This window comes from Condylura cristata, unplaced genomic scaffold (assembly GCF_000260355.1).
Source record: "Condylura cristata isolate star-nosed mole 26May11 unplaced genomic scaffold, ConCri1.0 scaffold00026, whole genome shotgun sequence".
Lineage (NCBI taxonomy): Eukaryota > Metazoa > Chordata > Mammalia > Eulipotyphla > Talpidae > Condylura > Condylura cristata.
In genome coordinates this window covers 5,587,293-5,614,233 of record NW_004567127.1, presented here as the reverse complement: position 1 = coordinate 5,614,233, position 26,941 = coordinate 5,587,293, and the positions used below count along the sequence as shown (strand labels likewise).

Sequence of the window (26,941 nt, the reverse complement as noted above, 5' to 3'; positions counted from 1 at the left end):
TGGATCAGCCCGTGCTATGGATCAGCCCATGCTGGATCAGGACGATATTTTGATACTTTCAAGAGGGGGGAGTAGTTTTAGACAAAATGAACTCAGTCATAGCCCGTTTAAAAGTTAATCCGTCATAATCTTTGTAGTTTCTGGATTAACTGTTCCAGACGGTTTCCAAATCTGAAATGCACATGAACCTCCCAACCCGAGAGCCACAATCCACAGTCCTGCAGCAGTGACACTTTTTGCTGGTCAGCGATCCATGTCCACATCGGAGGCTGGGCAGTGGCCAGTGTGCGGCACGGAGCGGCCCCTCGGCAGTGGGCGTAGCAGCCAAGGGCCGGCAGGGCAGTAAGAGAGAGACCAGAGAGACCATGCTCTGAGGCTACACAATTTCTTTTCTTGTCATGAGAACATTTAAGATCTACTCTCTTACAAACTTTCAAATACACAATTAATTATTGTTACCATGATAGGCACTATACTCCCAGAATTAGTTACCTTGGAAGTTTCACCTTAAAAAAAAAAAGAGCCCTGCCCTTCAGAAAAACACAAGATTGAGCCCGGGGATTGCTACTGTAAATGAGACATAACCCTGGGCCTAGGGGCCGAGTCTCAGCGCTGCTCCCCTCAGCAATGGATTTCAGTCCATCTGTCTGTTCTGCTCCCCACTCTGTCTCTGGTGAAGCTTCTCGCCCTCCGCATCTCTGGCCTGTACCCCAGTTTTGTATAAAAAAAAAAAAAAAAAAAAAAAAAAAAAAAAAAAAGATTCCTTGTGTCTGGCCTCACTGAGAAAACGACACTGAGCATGCGCCCGAGGCAGAAGGGCAGGGGTGAGGTGGCATCTGGGAAAAGCACCCTAGAAACAGCACAAAGTGTGTGCACAGGTCCTGAAATGGAAGAGGCTGCCCACCTGCCACCTGCCACCTGCAGATCAGCAAGCACATCGACTGTAAGTTTCTCCAGGCACAGCCGAGCTCATTCTCCACTGGGACGTCCAAGAGGGTGCTGCGCTCAGCAATTACGCACCCGCTGGACCGTTAATGCCTTGGCCCACCTATCTCCTACCTTGTGAAAAATTCGGCTCCTGAGTCAAGATTTCGTTTCGTTCTTCCAAAATCTGCATCAGGGCTGCTTGGAGTTTAGGTGGCAGAATTTCATCCTCATCAGACACCTTAAGAGAAGAAATGGAGACTTTTTTCCCGTGTACTTTGAAAGTCTCAAATATGCAGTACTTAGGGTCCCCAAGATTCAGCAGGGGACTTTATATGTTTTGAGCTAAGAAGTCAGTCTGAAACTTCCTTCTGTGCACAGAGAAGAGCCCATGATGTTTATGGTGCACTTATCTTAGCTATGAATTTTTTTTTAATGAATAATATACTTCATAAAACATCCAGGCATTTTCCTACCAATTATCTATAGATCTTACACTGTATTACAAAGATCATCCCCCAAATAATTGTGTTTCAACTGTGATGAACTAACTGATTTTTAAAAAGTCAGTCTTGGGAAACGTTTCTAATAATCATGTGCTCACTGCTCACAAATCGATGTGCAGGTTACATTCCGAAGGCTGATCAAGACAGCTTTCCTCACTCTTCCTTCCACTTCAATACCCAGAGTAAATGACCACATCTTTTATGCTCCCACTATGCTCTGTACAAATTTTTGTTCTCCCATTCCTAAAACTCCATGGATATACCTGCTCCCTAACACACTTGACCTCAGGTCTGAGGTCTGTATCTTCCTGTCTTAAGATTCTGACTGCCTAACCAAGTACCCAGAAATAACTGATGCTTTATCCATGCTTTATTAAATCTAATTAAATCACAGGCTTCTATGTCAACCCACCTGGACTTGAAGGGAGGGTTACCTCTTTTGAGACCTGCACTTAATCTGTTTCCTTCTTCCGTCTTTGAGACAGACAGCTGTAACGCCAAACCAGATTTCTCAGATCAACCTTTTACGACTGTGTGTCGAGTAAGTATGTACAAGCACTGAGAGCCTCGCCTGAGTCACCTTCTCTTCCACGTAGTTCCTGTTCAATTATCACCGAACACAGTCACCTCCTTTGTCACTCACCTCCTGCAGGAACTTGTCTGCACAGAGATCGACTATCAGCACCTATGGGACAAAGAAGTCAGACAAGTTATGCCAGAGAGACATTCACCGAGAAGTGGATCAGCCCGTGCTATGGATCAGCCCATGCTGGATCAGGACGATATTTTGATACTTTCAAGAGGGGGGAGTAGTTTTAGACAAAATGAACTCAGTCATAGCCCGTTTAAAAGTTAATCCGTCATAATCTTTGTAGTTTCTGGATTAACTGTTCCAGACGGTTTCCAAATCTGAAATGCACATGAACCTCCCAACCCGAGAGCCACAATCCACAGTCCTGCAGCAGTGACACTTTTTGCTGGTCAGCGATCCATGTCCACATCGGAGGCTGGGCAGTGGCCAGTGTGCGGCACGGAGCGGCCCCTCGGCAGTGGGCGTAGCAGCCAAGGGCCGGCAGGGCAGTAAGAGAGAGACCAGAGAGACCATGCTCTGAGGCTACACAATTTCTTTTCTTGTCATGAGAACATTTAAGATCTACTCTCTTACAAACTTTCAAATACACAATTAATTATTGTTACCATGATAGGCACTATACTCCCAGAATTAGTTACCTTGGAAGTTTCACCTTAAAAAAAAAAAGAGCCCTGCCCTTCAGAAAAACACAAGATTGAGCCCGGGGATTGCTACTGTAAATGAGACATAACCCTGGGCCTAGGGGCCGAGTCTCAGCGCTGCTCCCCTCAGCAATGGATTTCAGTCCATCTGTCTGTTCTGCTCCCCACTCTGTCTCTGGTGAATCCTCTCACCCCCATACCACTAGTCTACACCCCAGTTCTTCTATGCAAAAAAAAGGGGGGATGACTCTAGATACGTGTATATACACTGATATATATATGTAATATATATATTAGACTTTTTCTCATTTAGTAAGTGTCAAATGTAGCATAACACACAGTAGCAGTAACATTAATCAACAGTGACCCAGTGCCCCCCCAAGTGGCCCCCCCCACCTCTTCGATGGGCAGGTCCTGCAGCTGCGGCAGGGAGCAGGACAGGATCCCGATGAGGAACGGCGTGGGTGAGCACACTATGTCGATCATGGATGCGGGCAGGACGGGGATGTAGGTGTGCTGCCAGGTGAACGGGTACAGGGTGGCGACCACAGCGTGGCCGCATTTCGACAGGGTGCTGGCGGAGGGAAAGCAGAGGGGTCACCGGGGCAGCCGAGGGCGGGGTGCCACCACTGCCCGACAGCACCCCAGGCTGAGGCTGGTCGCCGCATGTCCCGTGGCGGCCAAGTAACCAGAGTGATCTGCAGACACTATTAGTTGACTTTCTTTTTAAAGATTTATTTATTTATGCACACAAGAACTGAGGTAAGTAAGGCCAGAGGTCGCCGGGGGTGAGAGGGTTCACCAGAGACAGATCGGGGAGCAGAACAGGCCGACTGACTAAGGACACTGCGGAGGGGAGCAGCGGGCGGTCAGGAGAGGTCTGCTGGGCCATGTGGGTCAGCTCCGGGCCAGGGAATCGAACAAGCGCTCCAGTGGCTGGAGCTTCATGGTGCTGTGCTTTACCCCGCTGTGCCACTGTGTGTGTGGGTGGGGGGGGCTGTTTTTAACATTTTATTTGAATTTTTAACATGACTCACTAGACATCTTCCGGCAACTTACACTGCTAAAATGTTGTGTCTGCTTAGACAGTATTACCAGTTTTCAACAATAGCTTAAGTGAAAAAGGTACATGTGGGCCCTCCCTGGTGGCACAACGGGTTAAAGCGCAGCACTAATAAGCTCACTATGAAGCCAACTGCAGCGCTTCAGGGCAAGTTCGATCCCCAGCCAGGAGCTGACCCACGTGGTGCGGCAGACCTCTCCTGTCTCCCTGCTGCTCCCCTCGGCAGTGTACTTCATCAACCTGCCTGTTCTGCTCCCCTCTCTGTCTCTGGTGAAGCTTCTCACCCCTTGCACCTCTGGCCTGTACCCAGTTCCTGTATGCGTAAGTGAATAAATGTTTAAAAAGAAAGAAAGAAAAGAAAGGTACAGGTATTACACCCTCCTCCCCAAAAGTCAAGGCAAATAGCCTTGAGGTTATTTACTGTTTGGAAATGACCCACATCCCTACAGCATTAGAACTGTAGAATATGAGGCTCTACATAGTTTAATACCACCCCCAGCCCACCCCCCACATTTAAAACAGCAACCAACAGAAAGAAGTGACCAGTTCTGCTCATGTCCCACCTGAGGCTGTTGGCCACGAAGATGACCCTTCGCTCCAGCAGGAGAGAGGCGCAGACCCGGACCAGGCGGCCCACGCTCAGGCACCTGAAGAGGCACTCGAAGTCCACGTGCTCCAGCCGAGAGTCCAGTGGCCGGCAGAGTTCGATGGACTGAAAGGCGAGGACTTCATGGAGGGGGGCGGGGAGGCTGAGGGGGGGAACGTCCCTAGGACCACACTGGGGGCTCCGTCCTTTCATGGGCTAAATTCGAGGACGAGGGTCTGCTCTCAGTGTGAGCTGCCTGCACTGAGCCCAAGGCCTAACCAGGTGACGTTCGTGCTGAAATCGGGTCAAATCCACCATTTTACCTGATGAGTGTGCTACTCTCCTGCATCACGCTGCGGCTGTTACTGTGAAGGCTTCATCTATCGATGGTAGAAAATCTGTTTCTGGGCCTGGGGTCTGCTACCTCACAAGTACAGTGGCTATTTCTCCCTAGCTGTGGGGCTTAAACATATTCTTTAGTTTCTGGGAAAGGGGGAACCGTGCCCTAAGGCTGTTGACCATTCAGCATCAAAGGTCCTGCTCACGGGAGGCTTGGTGGCTGTTCCCAAGTGCGAGAGGCTTACCCCGTCTCCTGCCCCGGGGAGGTAGCTCTTCACCGTGATGGTGCGCCCAGGGGCCGGGAAAGGGGCTTCCATGACGCTGCGCATGAAGGGGTGGACCAGGGCCGGGGACATTTCTCTCCTCTTCTCTACTTCATCCAGAATCTACATGCACAGAGTGGTGTTTTATTAGACTCAGTTCTAAACCATCAAGGACCCTATTCAACGGACTGCCAATTCAGCGCACAGATGTGAAAACTGCCAACAAATTTTAAGGCAGATAAGCTTCTACAGCCAAAAAAAAAGCCCTCCCTGGTGGCACTATCAGGCTGTCTGCAGCTACCCCCTGTACCTCTGGCCTGTACCCCAGTTCTTATATGCATAAATAAACAAAAATAAATGTTAGGGGGGAAAATGTTCACCAGTGGCTATTTATTTCTTGGGGGTATCTTTTAGATTACCCTTCAAGTAAAGTTATTAAAATAAAATAAACTTATTTTTAGATGAGAGGGCCCTTTCCCTTTCCCTAAGGTAGGGGAAAAAAGTGACACTCACAGGATACCTGGTGGTTTGGGGTCTGGGAAAGACACCAGACAGGATGAGCTTCAGGTAACATTCTTTAAAGTGGGAGGTTTAGCAAATCAAAATGAGGATGACAGGGTAACAGCATCGGATCAGATTTCTGCATGAGGCCTCCTAACCCGTAGTTCTCCGGGGCAGGGAGGAGCCCTTTCTGAAGAGGTTTGCTACAGTCTATGCCACTGGCCACTGCCTGGTAAATTCATCAGAGACAAAAACGCCCACTCACCTTGGAAAAGAGGTTGAAGCAGCCGAGGCGACTGACCATGCAGTAAACCTCGGGCAGTCGCTTTCCTTTGCCCTCCGGCTGAAAGACAGGGAGCAGGCAGGGTCTTACTGCTCGGACTGTTGGTGTTCTCTCACCACTTTCAGCACAGAGCAGACACCAAAGTAGTGGGCAGTGTTAGAGGGGAAATGCTAGAATGACAGCACCGGTTGTGCCAAATTTGGCGAGGGCAGCGAAGCGAGAGGCAGTTCGGAGCGCCTTCAAATAGGTTACTGTGCTCCGTTACACACGCAAACACACACACACACACAGGACTGATACTTACTTAGCTACGACGTCAGTGGCTACTCCCTGTGCTACCAACAAAATTAAGCGGTACCATTTCTATTCTGGAACCATCCATGACTGATCTCCCATCTTGTTCTTATGGTTTAAACTTAGTATCACTCCTTTAACGCACACATCATGGGTAACCCTCAGACACATCTAGACTGTTCGCGAAGCTCCTAGTGGGTCCCTTAGCTGCCCCTGCCTGGGGCCCAAGTCTCACACTTACCAAGAGCTTCTTGCAGTAGCCAAACCACCGGCTGCCATCTTCCCCGGTCAAGACAAAGGAGAATGTTTCACTGAAAAGTAGTCAGTAATTTCAGATCCAAACAATGGCCACTGCCATTCTTCATGGCACAAACAAATAAAAACTGGGGATCAACAGCGATCATTTTGCGGCCTAAGAGGGGTCATTAATATTACCTTTACTGCAAACCACATTCCTCAGAGGGCTGGGGGTCCCTTGCAGTGGTGAGAACACAGGGCGCACACAGGCCAGAGGCGCCACCTCCTCTCCCACACCCTTGTTCACCCAGCTGAGCCCTTGTTCAAGCCTGTTTCTCTGTCTGTGAATGTCCGGTTTAGTCAAACACATTGGTAGACTTAAAAATGGTACTGATAAGACATTTCCCCTTCCTAACTCTTCTATGAAGTTCTGAGAAGTAGCATGGAAGAGTGAAAAGCAAAGGATTATATCCTCAATATGTAAAAATCAGTAGGAAGAAGTCAGCTCCTCCTTAGAAATGTAAGAGAAGCACACATAATTTACAAAAAGAAGTTCTCAAGATGCCCAAGGAATTAATAATCAAATCCAAATGTGAACAGTGAATACCTATCTATGGATAAAAATTAAAAACTGAAGAGAATATGCCAAAATATGTACAGTGGTTATCACTGAATGCCAGTGATTTCTAATTTCTGCTTTTTATTTACTGGTCTGTGCTTTCCAAACCTTCTAGAATAAGCGTACATAACTCGTCAGAGGCCAGGGAACCGACCATGGAGCAGCCGAGGCCACATGAAAGAAGCTTCTGGGCCTCCTTGGTGGCCTAGGGGTTGTCTCAGCATTGCCACCACTGCGGCCTGAGCTTGATCCCAGCCGGGGAGCAACCCACAGGGCGCAGCAGAACAACTCCCATCTCATCCGCTGCTCCCCTCAGCAGCATATTGCAGTGGATCTGCCTGTTGGGCTCCCCACTGTCTCTGGAGAATCCTCTCTCACCTCCCCCCTCCTCTGGCCTATGCCCCAGTCCTGGTATGCATAAATAAATAAATAAATAAATCTTTAAAAAGAAAGAAGCCGCTGACGTGGTTAGCAGGGGCTGACACAAGACAAGGGCTTCAGGACTGACGCTGCAGGGGAGCAGGGATCTGGCTCAACTGGTTGGGAGACACAGCGGCTCAGTCTGCAGGCGCCAGGGGGCGGGAGGACAGAGCTACTCAGGCCACAGGGGCGCCTGTCACATGCTCACACAATCAAGCGTTGCAGCCTGAACCGCATGTCAGTAATTGCAGTTCTGAACCAAGCAGTGATGCCTCTGTGAGCAGCGTTCAGAGACGACGACGACGAGGCTGCTTCGCTAAATGCGGCCGCTCCTCTGGGTTCCGGGAAGAAAGTCTTCCCTCCCCAGTAGACTCAGGCCTCCCCAACAGGACCCGCCCTCTGCACGTTCCACAGGGGGACCTGGGCTGTGGCTGCTCTGGACCTGAAGGGAAACTAAGAGGCAGGACCCCCCTGCTGTGCCTGCACTTTGGCGGAACCCCAAGCTCAAGCCTCCAGTTCCTCTTCTGTCCACTTGGTGGCATTTCTGACTGTCTGGCAAGTGGGACCTTCTGTCCCAGCAGGGCTGGCCGACTGCAGAGCCTCTCAGCCCGTCTCCCCTGGACACCGAAATTACGTCTTCGCTTTTTGTGCCGCACGCAAGGAAGGTGATCAGTTCTGTTTCTTCCTTTCCTGCCACTGCACCCTGATCTGCCACAGTGTCGCTTCACGGCTGCTCCACCCTTTCCCAAATGCCCCTTCTACTCTTGCAGCTCCAGGAAACAGAAATCAGACAAGCCGCTCACTCACCTCTGGAGTTCTGAGGTCGGCACCCAGTCCTTGGCATCGGGAAAACAAAACTTGGGGATGACTTTGAGTCTCTCCTCAGTGTCCTTGGACTGCTTAAAGCCATGATCCCCCTGGTAAAGAAAAAAGCCTGGCAGTCGCTAATATTCTAAGTGCAGAACAGAAATAAAACCAGCCTGGTCTCAGGCAATCAGGTCTCGGAGAAGCTTAGGCGTTTACATCAGCACAGCCTTGTGTTCTTAACAGTTTGAAAGGGCCAAGACTGGGCATCACCACAGATGCTGAGAACAAGCATTACTAAGAACAAGAAATCCTATTTTTACCTAGAAATGGTACTTGAGGAGATCCATAATCTGATGAGAGGACTGAAATAGTTTCTTACCTGGAGGTAGAAACTTCATTCAGAACTCATGTGTTAGTGGGAAGCAACTATTTTTATGAATCATGGGGCGTGAGTCATCAAGTACTGGTAGCGCAAACTTTGTCAGCTGACAGACTCTGATCAATAAGCAAGGGTGTTTTGTAAAGGCAGACTCATGTTATTTAGAAAAGACACTATTTTTAGAATCCACCCCACATATAATCATTTCCTTTAGCATATAATCTTTGCTACCTAATTATTGGTTTGCAACTTCCTATAAAATTTGAGCAGAGAAGAAAGACCCTTTGTGAAAGTCTGGTATTGTTCTTTAAGAGACATTCTACATTTAGTTAAAAGATATTCAAAAATCAGTATAAAAGCAAGCACATAATAAGTCTAACTACTATTCTGCCTACATATAATGAACAAAAACGTAATTTCAAAACAAAACACGCAGCTATTTTGGGTTTCTTGGAGAGTCAGCTCTGGAACATACGCACAAGCGTTCGGACAAAACTTAGTTGTATTATATTCTACTACAGTCATTCAAGGTTTTCTGTGACAGAATTAAGAGGCGCTCAGGCAGCTCCTTGCCTTGCTCATTTATGGGCGCCTCACGCACCAAGATGCCAAGGAGGTGCTAGGGCAGTGCCGAAACTCCTCTGCACCCAGGGGTCTGCGTGTGGTTCTGACCCCAGGCTGTGCATACACAGGCTCCATCTCAAGACTGCTCTCGACGGATAGAAAACTGATTCAAAAGCAGTGGGAAACTCAAGCTCTTCCTAATGGAAAACTGGACTGCTCAAGACGATGTAGGTTTCTTCACCTCTCTGGGACTGAGGCCCGGGCTGTGATACGGAGCTCTCAGGCCCTACTGAGGAAGTTTATAAGAAACGAAACTTACTGCCTTACTTGACAGATAGCTTACTTGACAAAATGCCTTGGATTCCAGTACAGTTGTTTCACAAAAGCAGGCTTATGTAAATTCTTATTTTTTTAACACAAACAAAAATTTTATCTTTATTCTTATAACAACACTGCAAACCAAAAAACATGTTTGTGGACGCAACATGCTCACAGGTTACTACTTTGTTTCACTCCTTGTACCCGCTGCTACCAAACACGGAGCCACATCTGGGGCCTACCCACGATGTAAGGTCTCTGCCATGACAGCAGAGACCAAGATCTCACCCCTCTGTATTCCCACCACTAAGCAACAACAGTAGTATTTAAGACATATTTGATTAAATGAATCTGTTTTGAAAGCGGTACAGTGGCTCAGATAACAGTGTTAAGAATAAAAATAGCTACCATTTGGGCCCTCCCTGGTGGCACAACGGGTGAAAGCACCTCGTTATGAAGCTCTCTGAAGCCACTGCAGCAGGAGTTCGATCCCTGCAGCAGGAGTTCGGCCCCGGAGCTGACCCACATGGCGTGGCAGACCTCTCCTGACCTGCCTGCTGCTCCCCTCAGCAGTGCGCTTCGTCAGTCGGCCTGTTCTGCTCCCCGCTGTGTCTCGGGTGAATCGTTTCACCCACCACACCTCTGGCCTGTACCCCAGTTCTATAAGCAGAAAAATAAATCTTTACCAAAAAATTGCTACCATTTATATCAAGTGCGCCAGCAAATGCATTAAGCACTTTATAAGTATCCTACTACTAAGTCCGTGCGAATAACAACATTCTATAGGGCTTGCTATATGCCAGGTACTGTCCTAAGCGCCTTCTATAAATTTGCTCGTTTAATTCTCACGACAGCTTAGTGGGGTGGACGCTCTGGGTGACCTCTGCTGTGAAATGAAGAAATCAAGGCAGCACACACAGCAGCAAGTAAAAGCTAACCTCACAGAGCTAATACATGGCCAGTGCAGTTATTCGCCTCAGAGTCTATGCTCTAAACCACACTTTTACTAGTCCCCTCATTAAGGATGAGAAAAGTGAGGCTTTGAAACTGCTAAAGGTCACTTAGTAAACAGCAGAGCAAAAAGTCTAAAAAACAGAACCATCTGGAGAGTGAGCTCTAAGTTCCCTGTGGCTGCAGCTCGTGCTGACGTCATAGGCGTCATTTAGCAGATCCCACGGGCGCCACAGTCTTATCAGTAAAAGTTAATGGAGATGACCGTAACCAGGAAGAGAGGACGTAAGTGCACACAGACGCACGACCCACGAGAACATTCCAGAATGCCTCTGGGCCTCCTTGCACCTACCTTGCCAGGGAACTGCTGTATGACCTGGGGAATGTAGCTTACTTCTGATGGCTTCTTCTGTAGAGACACCACCACAAACAGTTCAAACAGCTGCTGCTCCTGCAGCTCGATAAGGTCCCGCTCTAAGGTCTGGTAGTGCGGGTTCCTCTTGGCCGAGTGCTGCAGCTGGGCCAGGCGCTTGTGGCGGTCTGTAACGAGAGCGGGAGCTCGGCTGCCCATCTGCCAGGAGCGCCCAGCGCTCTCACACCTACGGGCCCAAGGACTGTCTTCACTCCGATGCTGAAGGAAGGCTGAGTAGCCAGGGTCTGCCAGGCAGACACACCTGGGCCACAGGATGTACTTGGGGGACAGGGACTGACGGAGAGCGGGGCTGCGGTGGGACTACATCTCCCTGGTCCCAGGCGGTAACCTGCAGGCCTGCCATGCCCACTGCTGCCAGTCTGTCACGGCCTAACACCGGAGCAGAAGGCAAATGTCCCCGGAAAGCACTGGCCTGGCAGCAGATTCCATGTTCACCCCGGCTTCATAGGTGGGAGTGAGAGAAGTGATGAGAGACTGGGCCCGCAGAGGGGTAAGCGCATAAAGGATGAGTCTGGTGAAATACCATCTTCCCAGTAAAGAAATGGTCCTTCCGCCTGACTCTCCTGGCACTGGGCGCTGGCTCCTACCAGCAATGGAACTAAACTCAAGAGGGCGGCAATGTCGCCTAAGAAGACACCTATCAGCGCACTGTTCCCCAAAAGAATGAAATCATGGAGGCATCTGCCTACACAGCAGCAGCCAACACCACCCAAACGGAATCGCATTTATTGGCTGTTCTCAGGTATCTTTACATTCTGACACTCTGGGTCACTTTCTCTAGGGAAAGGCAGTACTTGCAGAAGAAAGACTGGAAACGTCCCAGACACTCGCTCTGTGCTATTCTGAGCCAATGGCTGAAAGACTCATCCGCTAATTGCTTTGCTTTGCTTTTGAGATATGATTCACTCTGCCCCCAAAGAAATGACACTGTGGACCAAAAATGTTAAAAACACATCTAGGAGAAGTTCCCTACAATTAGCAGAATGTTGAGTCCCAGGCAAAGTGTCACTCGTACCAAAGGACCAGATCAAGGCAAGAAAAATGTGTTGGAGTTCTGCTTCTCAGTAGCAACAGAACCAAATCAGTCTCCTTTACTTCATCCAGCCAAGCTGAAACTGGTGATGAGCTAAGAGTCGCCTTCAGTCAGGCCACAGGATCAGATGCCTGATTCAGCCTGGTGGGCGCGGGCAGGGCTACTCATCCTAAGTGCAGAAGGCAGGCCAGAAACTGCCCAGGGCACAGCGTGGCAATGCAAGCCTCCTACTTTTCCCACCCCCTCGGGATGTCAATCAGTTAAACCAGAACCACCTAACCAGTCCTGAAATACCCTATGATGGGGACAGACTACGAAGCACTTGAACAACCTAGCCAAAACATGCCTTGCCCAGCTCTATTCTGACAGAAATAAAGGCAGGATCATCTGGAATGTGAACGCCTGAATGAGAAATGCGCTGAAATGTTTTCCATGTCAGTGTCCACGGAGCCACTTCAACAATCGTACCTGAGTGACTACGAAAACGCAGGTATTTAAAGCTAAGCGTTTGTCCGGGAGAATGATTCACACACTCTGGTTGCCTGGGACCGATAGGTCTGAACACGCAGCCAGGCCCGGCCCCCAGGAACATTCCGTCTCGTGAACCGCACCGGTTTGGCTGACTCTGCCGTGGGTTCTTAATACTGTTAAAAGTTTGACCATGCACTGTGCAGCTCCCCAATTCTCAACGGGTGCTTATGATGAGGAAATCACCCCACAAAATGAAGTTGTGTGGGAACAGCATGCTTAATCACACAGGTAGTAGGTTCGCTCCGCCTACCCCCTCCATCACCCCGGCAGGGATCACCCCGGAGAGGGAGCAGCCCCGTTGACTCACTCACTCTTTGGCAGATACTCGGCGTCACTTTCGTTCCCACTGGTTTCACCTGAGAAGAGAGTTTCCATTTGTTCAACGGTAGAAGGCACAAGGGGGCGAAAACATCGCAAAACCTGCCGGGATCTGGCCACCCGAGCTGGCCATCCCGAGAAAGGTGTCCCTCTGTGCCACTCGGCTCGCTCAGGTCAGGACAGTGACCACAGAGAGCAAGAGGCTCGGTGAGGAAACTACTGGTGGCACCTTCCTCCCACACGGCTCGTTCCAGAAGTAGGACAGCACCTCACACTAGTCTTGGAATAGAAGCCTAGTTCAGAGTGGAACTGTATTTCTGCATTCATATTCTTATCTTTATAGTCCCAAATGAGGTATCAAAAGTATAGCAGCAGCCGGCTGAAAAAACCTGAACACAGAACAAATGGTAAGTTTAGGATAGTAGGAAAATGGATGGAGAAGAGAGATACGAAGTTACAGCCAAGCCATTAGGCTTCCTCTAGGCCAAGCAAGACTTTCTTTTACTCTCAATTCCTATAACACCCCAAAACTGCTTTGAACTGCTCTTATTTTCCCCAGATTTTAAGTGTTTTAAAGGTAAATGGCCATGCTATTAAAAGGGGGTATTTTTTTTTAAAGATTTATTTATTTATTCATACAGAACTGGGGTACAGGCCAGAGATGTGGAGGGTGAGAGGATTCACCAGAGACAGAGTGGGGAGCAGAACAGGCAGATCGACGAAGTACACTGCTGAGGGGAGCAGCGGACGGGTCAGGAGAGGTCTGCCGTGCCACGTGGTCACCTCCGGGGCAGGCGGGAATTGAACTCATGCGGAAGTGGCTTTAGCTTCTCAGTGCTGTGCTTTAACCCACTGCGCCACCAGGGAGGGCCAGAAGGGGGTATTTTAAACCACAATGGTAGGCACACAGAAATTGACCAAAAAGAAAAATCTTGAAAAAGTGCATGAAAATTCTCTAGATTAAATGTAAAAAGTTAAAAAAAGCAAAAATAAAAGATGCAAACAAAAGCTAAATCTAAATGTCACAGGGAAAGGAAGATCTAGGAGTGATGAATGAAAAATTTATCTGATTACATCAAAACAAGTATCTATCTAATAAAAAACATTAGTAAATCTGAAAAGTAGATAATAAACTGGGGAAAGTATCTGTAATACACCCTGCAGTACAAGGTTAAGGTTCTTACTATCCAAATAGCCAGAATAAGGAAAACCACAAAATAGAAGCAGGAATAAAGCACAGGCAGCAGCAGTCACAAAAATAGATATAAATGCGGATAAACTTGAAAACTGCTCAAATTCATAATGAAAGAAAAGTGAACTAAAATAGTAAATCGACACAATTTTCCATCCTGATAATGACAAAAAATAAAAAAAAACAACTTTGGTAAAATACTACATTATTAAAGATTATGGGGAAAAAAGTAGCGTTCACATGCTGTTCATGGGAAGGGAAGTTGTTAGAACTGGTGGGCTGACTTGGCAACAGGTGTAACATTTCAAATGCATATTTTCCTATAAAGTGTAATGCTAGAGTTTATTCTATAGATGTGTATTTACAAACATCCGAAACTATTCGCAGAGAGATACTACAGCAGCCTTTAATAGCAACATACACACACACACATAAAATTCAAATATCCGTATGTCAAGCAAGATGTTAGCAACACCCAATGTCTACCAGCTAAACACCATTCCTTCCGAGATATACAATGAAATACAGAGCTACGTGACTGTCTATGTGAAATACAAGAGCGCTCCGTGTTGACAGTAAAGGTAGCTCTCATGCTACTTTTGTATCAATCATGCTTTTTTCCTTGTTTTTGAATTTCAAGGCACACCAAGTTTGAATGGTATAAAAGACTACTTGGGCAGGAGAAAGAAATATTTACCTGTGCATCAAATTTTTCTAGGAGTAGTAGGAGGAAGTCTGGAAAACTGGCTCTTCGTCTTGCTTCCTATTTTCTAACTTCTTCCCATGCTCATTTAGTTTGAGTAAGGAATAAGGAATAAGGGAAAGGCTGCCCCTTTCTAAGAGAGGCAGAAACGGTGCACAATGTGCGACAGAGAAGTAGCTGGACACTGCACAACACATGACTCTGCAATTCAAACCAAAGACCCGGACAAAAAGGACAACGGGCTCGTCAGTGCTGTTCAGCATGGGAGGCGCAGACACGGCCCCTAAGTCCTGTATGAGCTGTCAGCACTCAGGAGCTGCAATGTGTTTGGAAAGAAAGAAAAGAAAGGGGAGGGGAAGAAAGGTGTAACCTGAAAGACCCTGTAAGAGCTTTATTATACTCACATCTGTGACATTTGGTGCTCTGTATTCCAAGGCGTGAATGGATGGAGGTTAAGGGCAGATTTAAAGCCCAACAGGGACATTCCAAGAATCTGCCGGGGGGGTGGGGGCGTGGGGGGACCTCCCTGGTGGTGCAACAGGTTAGGATGCAGCACTGCAAGCTGGCCGCAGACTCCTCAGTGCGAGTTCGATTCCCCCCCCCAGAGGTGACCCACATAATGCAGCGACCTCTCCTGTCTTGCCTGTTGCTCCCCTGAGCAGTGTGGTTTGTCAATCTGCCTATTCTGCTGTCCAGAATTATCTCTGTCTCTGTTGAATCATCTCACTGCCTCTGCTCCTGATGCCTGTATGCCAGTTCTGTATGCATAAATAAATAAATCTTAAAAAAAAAAAGAATCTGCAGGGACCAAAAAAAGTTGGGTTGTCCCTTTTTAATAGGTGACTTCAACACACAAAATCATAATGACACAGTTGAAGAACAGCAGTAAGTTATTTTGTAATACTTGATAGCCAAGAGTGAAGAAATGTTTAGGTTGGAACAAATTCAGTAAACCGAGCATGTACTGACAGAGTAAGTAAATATAATTATCTGGTTCTACCAGGCATTGTTGATACACAGACAAAAGCTTAAAAAGGAAAACAAAAATCTGAGAACTGTGACTCTGGTGCCAGGAGATTCTCAGGCATCAGAAATTCCTCTGGTCCACCGGCAGGAGCTGGTCAGAGGCTAGGACAATTTCCCCTGAGCCATGCAAAAGACAAACTGTAAGCAGCCAGTGTGTGCACAGGCGTGTGTCACACCAGCATATCCCGACTGGACAAGCCACCATGCCTGGATTTTTTTCTTTTCAATGATGATGAGTGTGTGTGTGTGGGGGGGGGGATTTGGCTCTGCAGAAACTTGTCTTAGTCACCAAAATAGTTCTAATCCATAGGGCACAGAGCACACAATAAAACACAGATTACCAACAACCTGCTTGGAGTGGGACACCCAGAAAGCAATTCCCGACAGACTGCTGTGAATCTGGGAAATGACGTGTTTGGAAGAAATCAGTCCTGGCCCCGGGGCTTTCATATTTCCATAATTTTCAGTTTGTGATTTATCTCCTTAGTTATGAGACCGTGTGAATAATATCTGCCATGGAGCATTATTTAGAATATTAATGACGTAGCCTGGAAGGACCTAGCATATCAGGCCCTTGTGAGTATCTAGTTCTGAATTACAAAGATAAAAAAAGCCTTTGACTATATCCTTATTGCGCATAAGGAAACACACTGAGAGGACATAGTTACACTGCTGAAAATCAGGTCTATTTAAGAAAAACTGAGAGTGGTGGTCACAGAAAAAGACAGGACTTTGGGGAGCTCTGTACCTCGATTTAAATCTACGCTTCTTTTTGGTTCTGCTTCTTCCTCTGAAATTAGGGCCCCTGTACCGGCCTGTGGTACATGAGGTGAAGTATGTCAAGAAACTGTTACTTCATTCAATCAATGGCGGAGACTACTACTACCAATAACCAACAATATTCCTTTTGCAGGAGAATGAAATGTGTTTCATGACTGCTGTTGAAAATATGAAAATGCAGGGCTCTCCCTGGTGGCACAACGGGCTAAAGCACCGCATTATGAAGCTCTCTGAAGCTACTGCAGCACGAGTTCAATACCTGGCCAGGGAGCTGACCCACATGGCGCGGCAGACCTCTCCTGACCCGCCCGCTGCTCCCCTCAGCAGTGTGCTTCGTCAGTCGGCCTGTTCTGCTCCCCGCTCTGTCTCTGGTGAATCCTCTTACCCACCACACCTCTGGCCTGTACCTAGCTCTGTAAGCATCAATAAATAAATCTTAAAAAGAAAAAGGAAGCATGAAAATTCACATTATAATAGTGACCAGTGGTTTTAATTATCACAGAGAAAAGAAAGAGTCTAAAATTGTTCCATGGGAGATTTTATATTCTGAGAGTAATTGTTAGAATATGTTAGACCAATTTTTCTTCATTTTGGAAAATAAATTTTTAGGAAAGAAGGTTTATTTTGCATTAGTATATGCATATAAGGAAGACTAAGGGGAAATTACATAAAAAACAATGATGAGCTATCAGGAAAAACAAAACGGGTGCAACAGTCAAACAAAGGGCTCCCCTGGCAGCCTAGGAGTTAAATCTTATCACTGACACCACTAGGGCCTGGATTCAATCCCTTAGCAGACCTCTCCTCTCTCCCAGCTGCTCCCCTCAGCAGTGTATTTCAGCACATCTACCTGTTCTGCTCCCTACTCTGTCTCTGGTAAGTCCTCTCACCCTGCCCCCCACACATCTGGCCTGTACCCCAGTTCTGGATGCATAAATAAATAAATCTTTGAAAAGAAGACACGTGATTGCCTGGATGTACACAGACTAGAAGACAGTGTGTGATAGATTCACTGCAGAAATGTAGAACAGATTTTCATGGAAAGTTAAGAAGTTCTTGTCTTTTTAAGTCTGCAAAAATATGAAACATTCTTCCCTGGTTTGACTTGGCTGTTGTTTCTAAGTTACAAAAACTGCTAAATCCTACAAGTTCTGTGCCAGACAACCAAGTCAAGAATCTTGCATGAGCTTTTAAGAAAATTCTAGTAATTCTCTATGGAAGTTGAGAGTTTCTTAATAAAGACAGCATCTATTTTCTCTAGGTATCTGAAGAATAAAAAAGTATCTGAAGGATAAAAAAGTATCTGAAGGATAAAAGAACATAATAACAAGTACCATACACTTTCAGATGATATATAATGTGTATTTCCTTTCCTTTCTTAAGAAGGATTTTATTTTTGCATAGAACTGAGGTTTAGGCCAGAGGTAGGGGTGGGGTTAGGAGAGGATTCACCAGAGACAGAGTGGGGAGCAGAACACTGCTGAGGGGAGCAGCGGGCAGGTGGGGAGAGGCCTGCTGTTCCCTGTGGGTCACCCCCCAGGTGGGATCAAACTCAGGCCATAGGGTGATAATGCTGAGACTTACCCCCCAGGCCACCAGGGATGCTCTATCTAATATGTTCATTTTTCCACTTAAAGACCCTTCACTGGTAGGTGACTTATTATCAAAGTAGGAATACAAATAAAGATGCAAACTGCATATGAAAATTAATCTCACTAGTTTATAATGTTTTTGAAAAATTATTTATATAGTAATCATGACTGGGCACAGAACAAAATACAAAGGATTTGAGGAAGACTAAGAAATATCCCTTATTCTGGAGTTTATATTTAATATATTAATCTAATATATTAATAGAAAGCTAAGAAAGCCAAAACTTGTCACAGGCATCCAATATTAAATTATACAATAGGGCCCTCCCTGGTGGCACAGCGGGTTAAAGCACGGCACAGAGAAGCTAAAGCCACCGCAGCATGAGTTCGAGCCCCGCCTGCCCCGGGGGTGACCCCCAGGGTGTGGCAGACCTCTCCTGACCCGCCCGCTGCTCCCCTCAGCGGTGTACTTCCTCGATCTGCCTGTTCTGCTCCCCACTCTGTCTCTGGTGAAGCTTCTCACCGTTCCTGCACCTCTGGCCTGTACCCCAGTTCTGTGTGCACAAATAAATAAATCTTTAAATAAAAATAAATACAGTATGTGACGACTCGCCCCTTGTGGGCGGCAGCTGACAGCCGGGGGACCCCTTACCTTTTGTGGAAGGAGCATCTTTCCCAGTGTACGGGTGTAATTTCACTCTCTTCTTCCCTCTCTTAGATTCAAAGATGTCATTGATTTTTAACACAAACTGCAAAAAGCCCAAAAAAGTCTAAGTTAAAACTAACAGCAGTAAGTTTTACGAGCTCGATGTTGTAACTTTATTAGTGATTCTCACTCAGAGGAAAGATCCACTTTAGAAATAAAAGCCTTTACAGTCTTCAGTCTTCAATCTAGCATGACCTTTAGCAAAATGACAGGCTGCTCTAATGCAGAGCTCACAGAACGAGACTGAAAGAAGTGGGAAAGGCTCTCTTCTTTCCAGAAGGTCCGGCCTGGGCTCTGGGGCGACGTGGAGTGAGGGTGCCCCACAGGCAGCCTGCTCACAGGGGCACGACAACCCTCACTCCTGGATTCAGGCTTTTGCTGGCTCAGAGCAGGAAGTGGACGAGGAAGTGGCGACTCATTCGACGCAAGGCAGGGCGAGGCTCAGTTATTTCTGCACCCAAGATGTCTTTGCGAAGACAGGATAATTAGGCTTAGGAAGTTTTTGCAAAGGGAATACTCTATACCAGTGGTTTGCTTTGTTGTTTTAAGAAGCATGTCATTGAACAGGAAGCTCAAATACGTTCAAGCACATAAACCAGGCTCCGGTTAAGTCAACGCTGCTCACCAGAAACTCAAGTATGTTCAAGCACCAGAAATCTTTCTTTGCTGTGTGAAAGAGACACTGACATACACTGGCTGGGGTTAAAAAAAGAGGAAAAGAATGAAAACTGCTTAGTAGCCACTTTAAAACTAGCCAAAAAATTCCAGAAAGAAAAAGGAAAAATACTGGATGGTTTCACTCATAGCAGGAGTATAAAGGACCGGGGCAGAGGGGGAAATAACAATAATAATAATGAACAAGTATATACCAGAGACATTTTACTGGGGTGCAGTGGGGAACGGGATCAAAAAGGGGGGCAGGTGAGTGCACTGGACTATGGTGATGGCACACGGGTGAGCTGGTGGTGGGAAGCCCACAGGGATTACTATGGAGATGGAAAAAGGTACAAAATGATGTGAAAATAAGCTTAAATTATTTTAAAGATGAGTAAATAAAAATATATTTAAAAAACTAGTCAAGAAACTGAATAGCTTTCCTTGTGTATTCTTCTTTTTTCTTAAAATTCTAAGGTTTTTCTTAACTTTTCATCCTGATTGAACGTAATGAACACTTAGCATTAACATTGTTAGGAACATTCTCTATGATAATAACCAAATTTTCTTGAAGAGAATGTTCCTGTTTTCTCTTTTGTCCCTGTTCTGCAGCAAACTTGGCAATCCATAGGTAATGAGTCAATCCAAGTACAGGAAAAATAACATGTGAGAAACATGTGCTTCCAACATGTAAATTAGTCCCACATTGCTGGACTGGTTTTTATTCTTTTAAAGATGCGCGTGGTTGCTCGGTCAGGTGAAAAAAATCAGCAGTGTTCTAAGCATCACCATTATAAAACAAACAAGAGAATTCAACGTGAAATGGTAATGCTAACGGACAGATAAAGATGCATGTAAACATGCACTCTGGGTAAAGAATGGCCAAAAACAGCATACTTCTTCATGCATTTCGAAAGTATAATCATGTTATAAAGGAACTATCAGTTCTAGGAATATGAGTTAAAACTAACAAAAGTTAAATTTTGGTTCTCAACTAGGAAGAGAAGTTATTTTTACCTTCTAGCTATAGAATGATTTTGCTAAGAAATGATGGAAACCATACTGTCGCACCGACCAGAAACAATACAGAACACGAGGAAATCTGCTCCAGCAAACAACCCCACACAGGCTCTGGTACGGGGAGAGAGGAAGGGCGGGGAGGAGGCAGACAGGCCAGAGCAGGGCTTTTCCAGGGTTGGCGCCAGGCATCACGGGAGTAAATGGAAAGTGCTTTCTCATGGACACACTGAAGCCAGGACCGCATCACAAAAGGGACACCCTAACAGGTGTCACTCGAGGACACAGGGAGACAGCAGATGGCCTGCCTCTGCCTGACATCAGGAGCTCACCACCACCCACTTCCCCTTCACCACTTCTCATACTGGGGGAAAAGAAATTGGATTGTTACCACTATACTCAGAGAGGAAACAAGGTTGGGTACTTAGCGCAGACACGGAACGTAAAATACTGACAAACAGTGAAGTCAAAAGCACCATGAATCGCCGCAGGTCTTGTTAAACTCTGCAATCCAGACTCCTAGAAAGTTGTGAATGCCATCCCCGCAACCACCACTCCTATTCCATATGTGTGTGTGTTTTGGGTTCATTTTGCTTTTGTGTAGAAGAACTGGAGTGTAGGCCAGAGGTGCGAAAGTGAGAGGACGCACCAGGGGCAGAGTGGGGAGCAGATCAACAAAGTACAGTGCTGGGGGACAGGAGAAGGGGGCAGCGCCCTGGGGGTCAGCTCCGGTGTGTGTGTGTGTGTGTGTGTGTGTGTGTGTGTGTTGGAACTCAGGCCGCAGTGGTGACACAGTTGAGACTCAACTGTGAGGCCACCAGGGAGGCCCCATCTGTGTTCTTCAAACAACGAGGGGCCTGTAGTTTCTGGGGCACATAGAGGCTGCTTTGGGTACCTCAAGATCCCTGAGCAGAGAGAACTGGCACAGAAAGCCCAGCAAATTCTATAATCCTCTGATTTTCAATATTCCTCAACAAACACAGGAGAATAAACAGCCAAAGATTGTTTTCACTGAGAGAGAGTGGTTTGAGATTTTTTAAAAACAGTCTTTTACCTGGAAGGGATCATGCTTAGTGAAAAAAGCCAGAAAGGAAAAGAAAAATACCGGATGGTTTCACTCATAGCAGGAGCATAAAAGGACCAGGAGAGAAAATAATAACAATAATGAACAACTATATAGCAGAAACATCTTATGGGGGTGGAGAGGGGATGGGATAAAAAAGGGGGGGGAAGTGCATGGGACTATGGTGACGGCACACGGGTGATCTGGTGATGGGAAGCCCACGGGGGTTACAACTGAGATGGAAAAAGGCACAAAATGATGGGAAAATAAGCTATTATAATAAAAACCAAACTGTCTTATACACTTCAGGTATCAAAGAGGGAAGGAAAGAAAATAGACCAAAGGAATTAAAGTAATTGGGGAAAGCAAGGACACAATCAGAAGTGACTAAGCCAAGAAACAGCCATCACTTATGTTTGATGTTAAAATCAGGCCCAAAAATTGTGTGCAGATGAATATAGATGACTAATTCGAATGACATTAGGGAAAAGGATACTATTTGGATGATCTCATTTCTTCTTTTTACATACCAATACTGAAAACATTCTGAATTACAGAACAAAGTAACAAAAAGTCTCAAAACATTTTCATGTAATTTCTCAAATGTCTGTCCTAGAAGGAAGTATTTCTCTTTAGAAATACTCCCAGTTTCTTCTTTTTAGGTCCAGTGGCTCTTGCTGAAAGGATTTACAGACTGACCGGCTCTTCTCTCTTGACAGCCATTTATTGAGTATAACTGCTGATAATTATGGTCACAGTCATGCATTCTTGGTTCTTTCCCTAATGGAAATTCTGCCCCAAATTAATGGCAGATACTTTGTCATTACTAAAAATTTATAAATTCATACAAAAAGTGAATTCACTCTAACACTTACACACAAGCTTCCCTGCTAACCAAAGTTAGAATGTCCTTATTTGGTATGACTTGATAGGCAATTTATGGGGTCTAGGAATGCTCATAACTTTTTCCACTTAAACTAATGCTAATGACATTCCCCTATCCAAAAGATAATCGATCAAATCATACAAACAAGAAAATTCTATTTTAGGAGAGTGGAGGAAACCTGTAAATACAGCCAACTTAGTGCAACATCATTTATATGAGATTCTAGTGCTTCCTTAAAACAGGACACTGATTTTAAGGGAACTGAAGCAAACTGCTCCATCTAAAATCAAGTTTCCAGGGCCTGCCCTGGTGGCACAACAGGTTAAAGAGCAGCACTGTGAAACTAGCCACAGCCTCTTCTACACGAGTTCGATCCCGGCCAGGGAGTGACCCACATGGCGCAGCAGACCTCTCCTGTCTCCCGGCTGCTCCCCTCAGCAGTGATTTCAGCAGATCAGTCTGTTCTGCTCCCCACTCTGTCTCTGGTGAATCCTCCCACCTCCCCTGCATCTTTGGGCTGCACCCCAGTTCTGTATGCATAAATAAATAAATCTTTAAAAAAATAAAACCAATTTTCCAAATCCAAAAAGGAACCTTAGCAAAAGCCATCCATGCAGTTTTCTTGCATGAACAAATATTTAAAATAAAAAGTTTCTTTCCAAATTTTCTAATTCCAGTTAGTCAGTTCTCACCTGTTATTCATTTCAGTCTAGAGTTTATTTTCTTTTACAGAAATGATGAAGTAAGAGTCGAAAAATAAAAGTCGTTACCCTTGGAAGATTTTTCCTTTTCCTGTCTGCAACTTCTCCAGCTCGGAAAAGCTTCCATTCAGTTAAAGTGACAGGCAGAGTGGTGTCCTTTGTGAACTTTGACCTTAAAAAGGCCTGTGAGTTCTTCAGTTCCATCGTCTTCCGGTGAAGGAACTGGGGCTTGGGCGGGAACTGAAACCAGAAAGGACACACTAGTCTGGGCAAGTAACTCAGTTTATGCCTGAGTTCTAAAACAAGGCCCAGTTACCCAGGAGCAACATTTCCTTTCTTTTCAGATGATCTCAAGTGAGGTTAACCACAGTTCCTTTTCCACCATTGGTAAAGACGATTCGCAGGCTTCTAACCCGTAACTCTTTTACTATTTTCTAATTACTTATCTAGAAAACCAAGGTTCACTGTCTTCATTGACGGAAGGCGGCCGTGGCTCCTGGGGAGGGTGAGCATCTCAGGGACCAGCCAGGGGTAGGCCAGGGGCAGGCAGGGGGGTACAGTGAGCGGGGAGAACAACAGGAGCTGACAGAACATGGCCTGTCTACAGGTGTTCACACCGAAGCTGTATTCGATGTGCTAAACCCCCAGGCCGGAGGACACAGACTGTTAGCTGCTGCGCCCCAAAGTAAAACAAAGAACCAATCCGCCACCACTCCCCCCAATAAACTCACTCTTCTAAGCTGCTGAGTTTTGGCTCTAGCTAAACCCCCTTTCAACTTTCCACAGGTATCATAAACAACATTGCAGCATATTCTAGTAATTCTCTGCTTGTACCTTGGGTGCTCTGAAAGGACTTTTAGGGGGTGGTAGCTTCCAGGCTGAGGGGGTTCTCCACATGGGCAACGGTTGTATTGGAATATCTTCATACGGATTTTCTTTGCTGGGATCTTGAAAAAAAATGGAAGAAAAAAAAACAGAAGATAATTACATGGGAACAAAGTGACTATAGCTAGGAAAATATATTTTAAAAGAATTAAGTGCCCTTCCCTGGTGGCACAGCGGGTTAAAGCACAGCACTAAGAAGCTAAAGCCGCTTCCTCATGAGTTCGATCCCCAGCCCCGGAGGTGACCCACATGGCGTGGCAGACCTCTCCTGACCCACCCACTGCTCCCCTCAGCAGTGTACTTCGTCAGTCGGCCTGTTCTGCTCCCCGCTCTGTGTCCGGTGAAGCCTCTACCGACCCTGCACCTCTGGCCTGTGCCCCAGTTCTGTATGCATAAATAAGTAAATCTTTTTTAAAAAAAGTTATGTTCACCATTCTAGTCTGTATTGCACGTGGGATTCAAAATCAATGGCACTTTGAGCTTACAAACCACTCAGTATAACCAAGCCAAAAGAATTCTCAAAATACTGTAAACATCTGGAGCAATCCCAGCTGTCTAGGGGTGGGGGTCAAGTCTCAGTGCTATAGCAGCCACGGACTGAGTTCCACCCCCAATCCAGGAGCTGACCCACACAGTGCAGCAGACCTCTCCTGTCTCACCAACTGCTCCCCTCAGCAGTGGATTTCAGTAGATCTGTCTGTTCTACTCCCCACTCTGTCTCTGGTGAATCCTGCACCTCTGGCCTTCACCCCAGTAGTTCTATGCAAAACAAATAAATAAATATGTACTTTTAAACACCATAAATACCTACTTCTGAACTGAGCAATCACTAACCTGGTAGAACACCTACTAAAGAATAGAAGAACTTATATACCAAAGGTTTCCATATTAAAAAGAAAAATTCTTCAGCAAAATAAGCTTCATTTTAGAAGAAAATGTTACCCGATAGGTAAGGGCACCACCAAACACATACTCATTAAATTTAATTGCAAAGTTTCTGGACACCTACATATGATATCCTCATAGATATTGTCCTCAGACTGTGTGTGATAAAGTGACGAGCCAGAAGTTCTTCCAAGTTCTTCATGAATCTTCTGTGAGTTCCGACTTCGAAAGTGCTGAATATCCTCAAATTCAAAGGATTTCCTAAGAAAGGAGATACATATTTTAAAGTCGTATCACTTAAAACTACTCTTTAAAACTGGAAGGAGAGGAACTGGTAAGGACTTGTAATAAAGCTGTAAAGGTGCTATATCAGATTCCTAATTAATAAACTAGGCAGGTCCCCAATACCCACCATGAGAAATCTAGAAGGGTTTGGCCATTTATGTTCAAGGTGTTCACTGGACACCACACGTCGGTTCACTCTCTAGGGTAAAGTGAACGAAGATCAGCGTGCCCTAGCTGAAGAAGGATGAACTGGTTTCTCTACACTTTCTTAAGTTATAAAGTCAAAGTCTTTCTGAAGCTCCTAGGTCAGTAGACCGTTTCAGGTTATCACCTACACTAGACACCGTTTCTCTCATCTTTCCCGGTTGGGGTGCTCAACGTCTGTCTGATCAAGTTAGGGCTGTAATCAGGACCTGGAAATGGAAATTGGTGTCGAAAGGAAAAAAGGAAATTCAGTAATTTTGCACGGAAAATACGTACACGTCATTACCTATGGAATTTAAACGTACCTTTTGGATCGCCCTCTGATTTTTCCACCACATTTCTTTGGTTCAGGTTGCCGAGGAGAGGCCACAGATGACTCTGCACAAGAATTAGTTTCACAGTATTTTCTGTCACAGTTTCTTTCATGACATGGCACAACACCAGACTCAGATAAATATCTGAATGTCCTACGAGGTTTTGGCAAAGGATTTATAGAAGGTCCACCTTCTTGCCCCTCTGGTTCAGAGTAAATGTTTTCTAAGCTCTTGGTTATTCCACATGAACTATCCAGAACTCTGAGATTCAGTTCTTTTTCTGAAGAGTCACAACGTTCTAAAGCCAAGTTTAAGACTTTATCTGGGGGAAGGGCCTCTATCTTCTTCCATAGTATCTGTGAGGTATAGAAGTTTCCTGGCGGTAATGACGTTTCTGGATCTAACACAACTTCTCTCCAGGTTTCAATTTGCTTCACCTGAGAACACACCCAGCTGGGTTCTGGTTTCTTTTCACAGAGGCGGGTCTCGTCATCCTGATTCTCATCTCCATCCTCAGTCTGATCGTGGTGGCTTCTGACATATTCCTTCTGTTCTAGACCAACGTTCTGACAGTTAACACCTAGCGTCTTGCTCTTTGCTTCAACAACAGGACTTTTTTTAGCAATCTCTTGATGACAGTTATATTTTACTCCAAAGTCCTTGGGATGCCACTTGTTTGGATTAGATAAACCATTAGTTCTTCCTTCCCACTGAGAGATTTTTTGTTTGATGTTTTTGCAGTGGCTTCTTGACAGTGTCTGAACAGCAGAACGGGAAAAACCAACATCCATGTTCCCAGTTGGGTGCATAACAGGTAACAAACTTCCCTAAGCTTTCATGACAAGTAACTGTGAAATCCTGTGTTTTTATCCTGTCAGTGAGAACCCAAATGATTCCAGTATTTTCCTTTCATCTTTAACTTGTCAATTTCATTTCAAAAGGAAAATATTTGCTCATTAGTCCTTGCTGAAGATGACAACGCTTGTCGTGAATAACCCTATGAAAGTGAGACAATAATTATGTCAGTAGTTCTGTGATTCCCTAATTTGAAACACTACACACTCTAAACACCCTGTTTACGTTGCAATGTAAAAATGTACCTGTTCAGACCCTCCCTGGTGGCGCAGCGGGTTAAAGCACAGCACTGAGAATCTAAAGCCGCTTCCACATGAGCTCGATTACTGCCTGCTCTGGAGGTGACCACATGGTGCGGCAGACCTCTCCTGACCCACCCGCTGCTCCCCTCAGCAGTGTACTTCATCCATCTGCCTGTTCTGTTCCCCACTCTGTCTCTGGTGAAGCCTCTCACCGCCTCTAAGCCTCTGGCCTATATCCCAGTTCTGTATGCACAAATAAATAAATCTTAAAAAAAAAAAAAGTATCTGTTCACCACTAAGTACTTCAACTCCATAAAGGCATTCCCAACCGTGCCGCAACGACACACAG

At 45.9% G+C, this 26,941-nt stretch overlaps 1 protein-coding gene across 2 annotated transcripts in view; it reads right to left on the bottom strand.

Annotated features, from left to right (window-relative positions):
* Window positions 1-26,490, bottom strand: part of DENND2C (DENN/MADD domain containing 2C) — a 32,773-nt gene extending 6,283 nt beyond the window's left edge. The window contains exons 1-15 of one of the 2 annotated variants that reach the window (XM_004689622.2): window positions 25,487-26,490; window positions 24,817-24,953; window positions 23,757-23,869; window positions 22,992-23,162; window positions 18,548-18,644; window positions 12,596-12,640; window positions 10,640-10,827; window positions 8,076-8,185; window positions 6,234-6,303; window positions 5,681-5,758; window positions 4,897-5,037; window positions 4,290-4,438; window positions 3,060-3,237; window positions 2,074-2,115; window positions 1,060-1,165 (exon numbers count right to left, since the gene is read on the bottom strand). In XM_004689622.2, the coding sequence (XP_004689679.1) occupies window positions 1,060-1,165; window positions 2,074-2,115; window positions 3,060-3,237; window positions 4,290-4,438; window positions 4,897-5,037; window positions 5,681-5,758; window positions 6,234-6,303; window positions 8,076-8,185; window positions 10,640-10,827; window positions 12,596-12,640; window positions 18,548-18,644; window positions 22,992-23,162; window positions 23,757-23,869; window positions 24,817-24,953; window positions 25,487-26,304 (2,443 nt within the window). In that variant the 5' untranslated portion in view covers window positions 26,305-26,490. The remainder of the gene's footprint in view (window positions 1-1,059; window positions 1,166-2,073; window positions 2,116-3,059; window positions 3,238-4,289; window positions 4,439-4,896; window positions 5,038-5,680; window positions 5,759-6,233; window positions 6,304-8,075; window positions 8,186-10,639; window positions 10,828-12,595; window positions 12,641-18,547; window positions 18,645-22,991; window positions 23,163-23,756; window positions 23,870-24,816; window positions 24,954-25,486) is intronic. The other variant, XM_012729974.1, reaches the window with a different exon arrangement.
* Window positions 26,491-26,941: the final 451 nt, after the last annotated feature.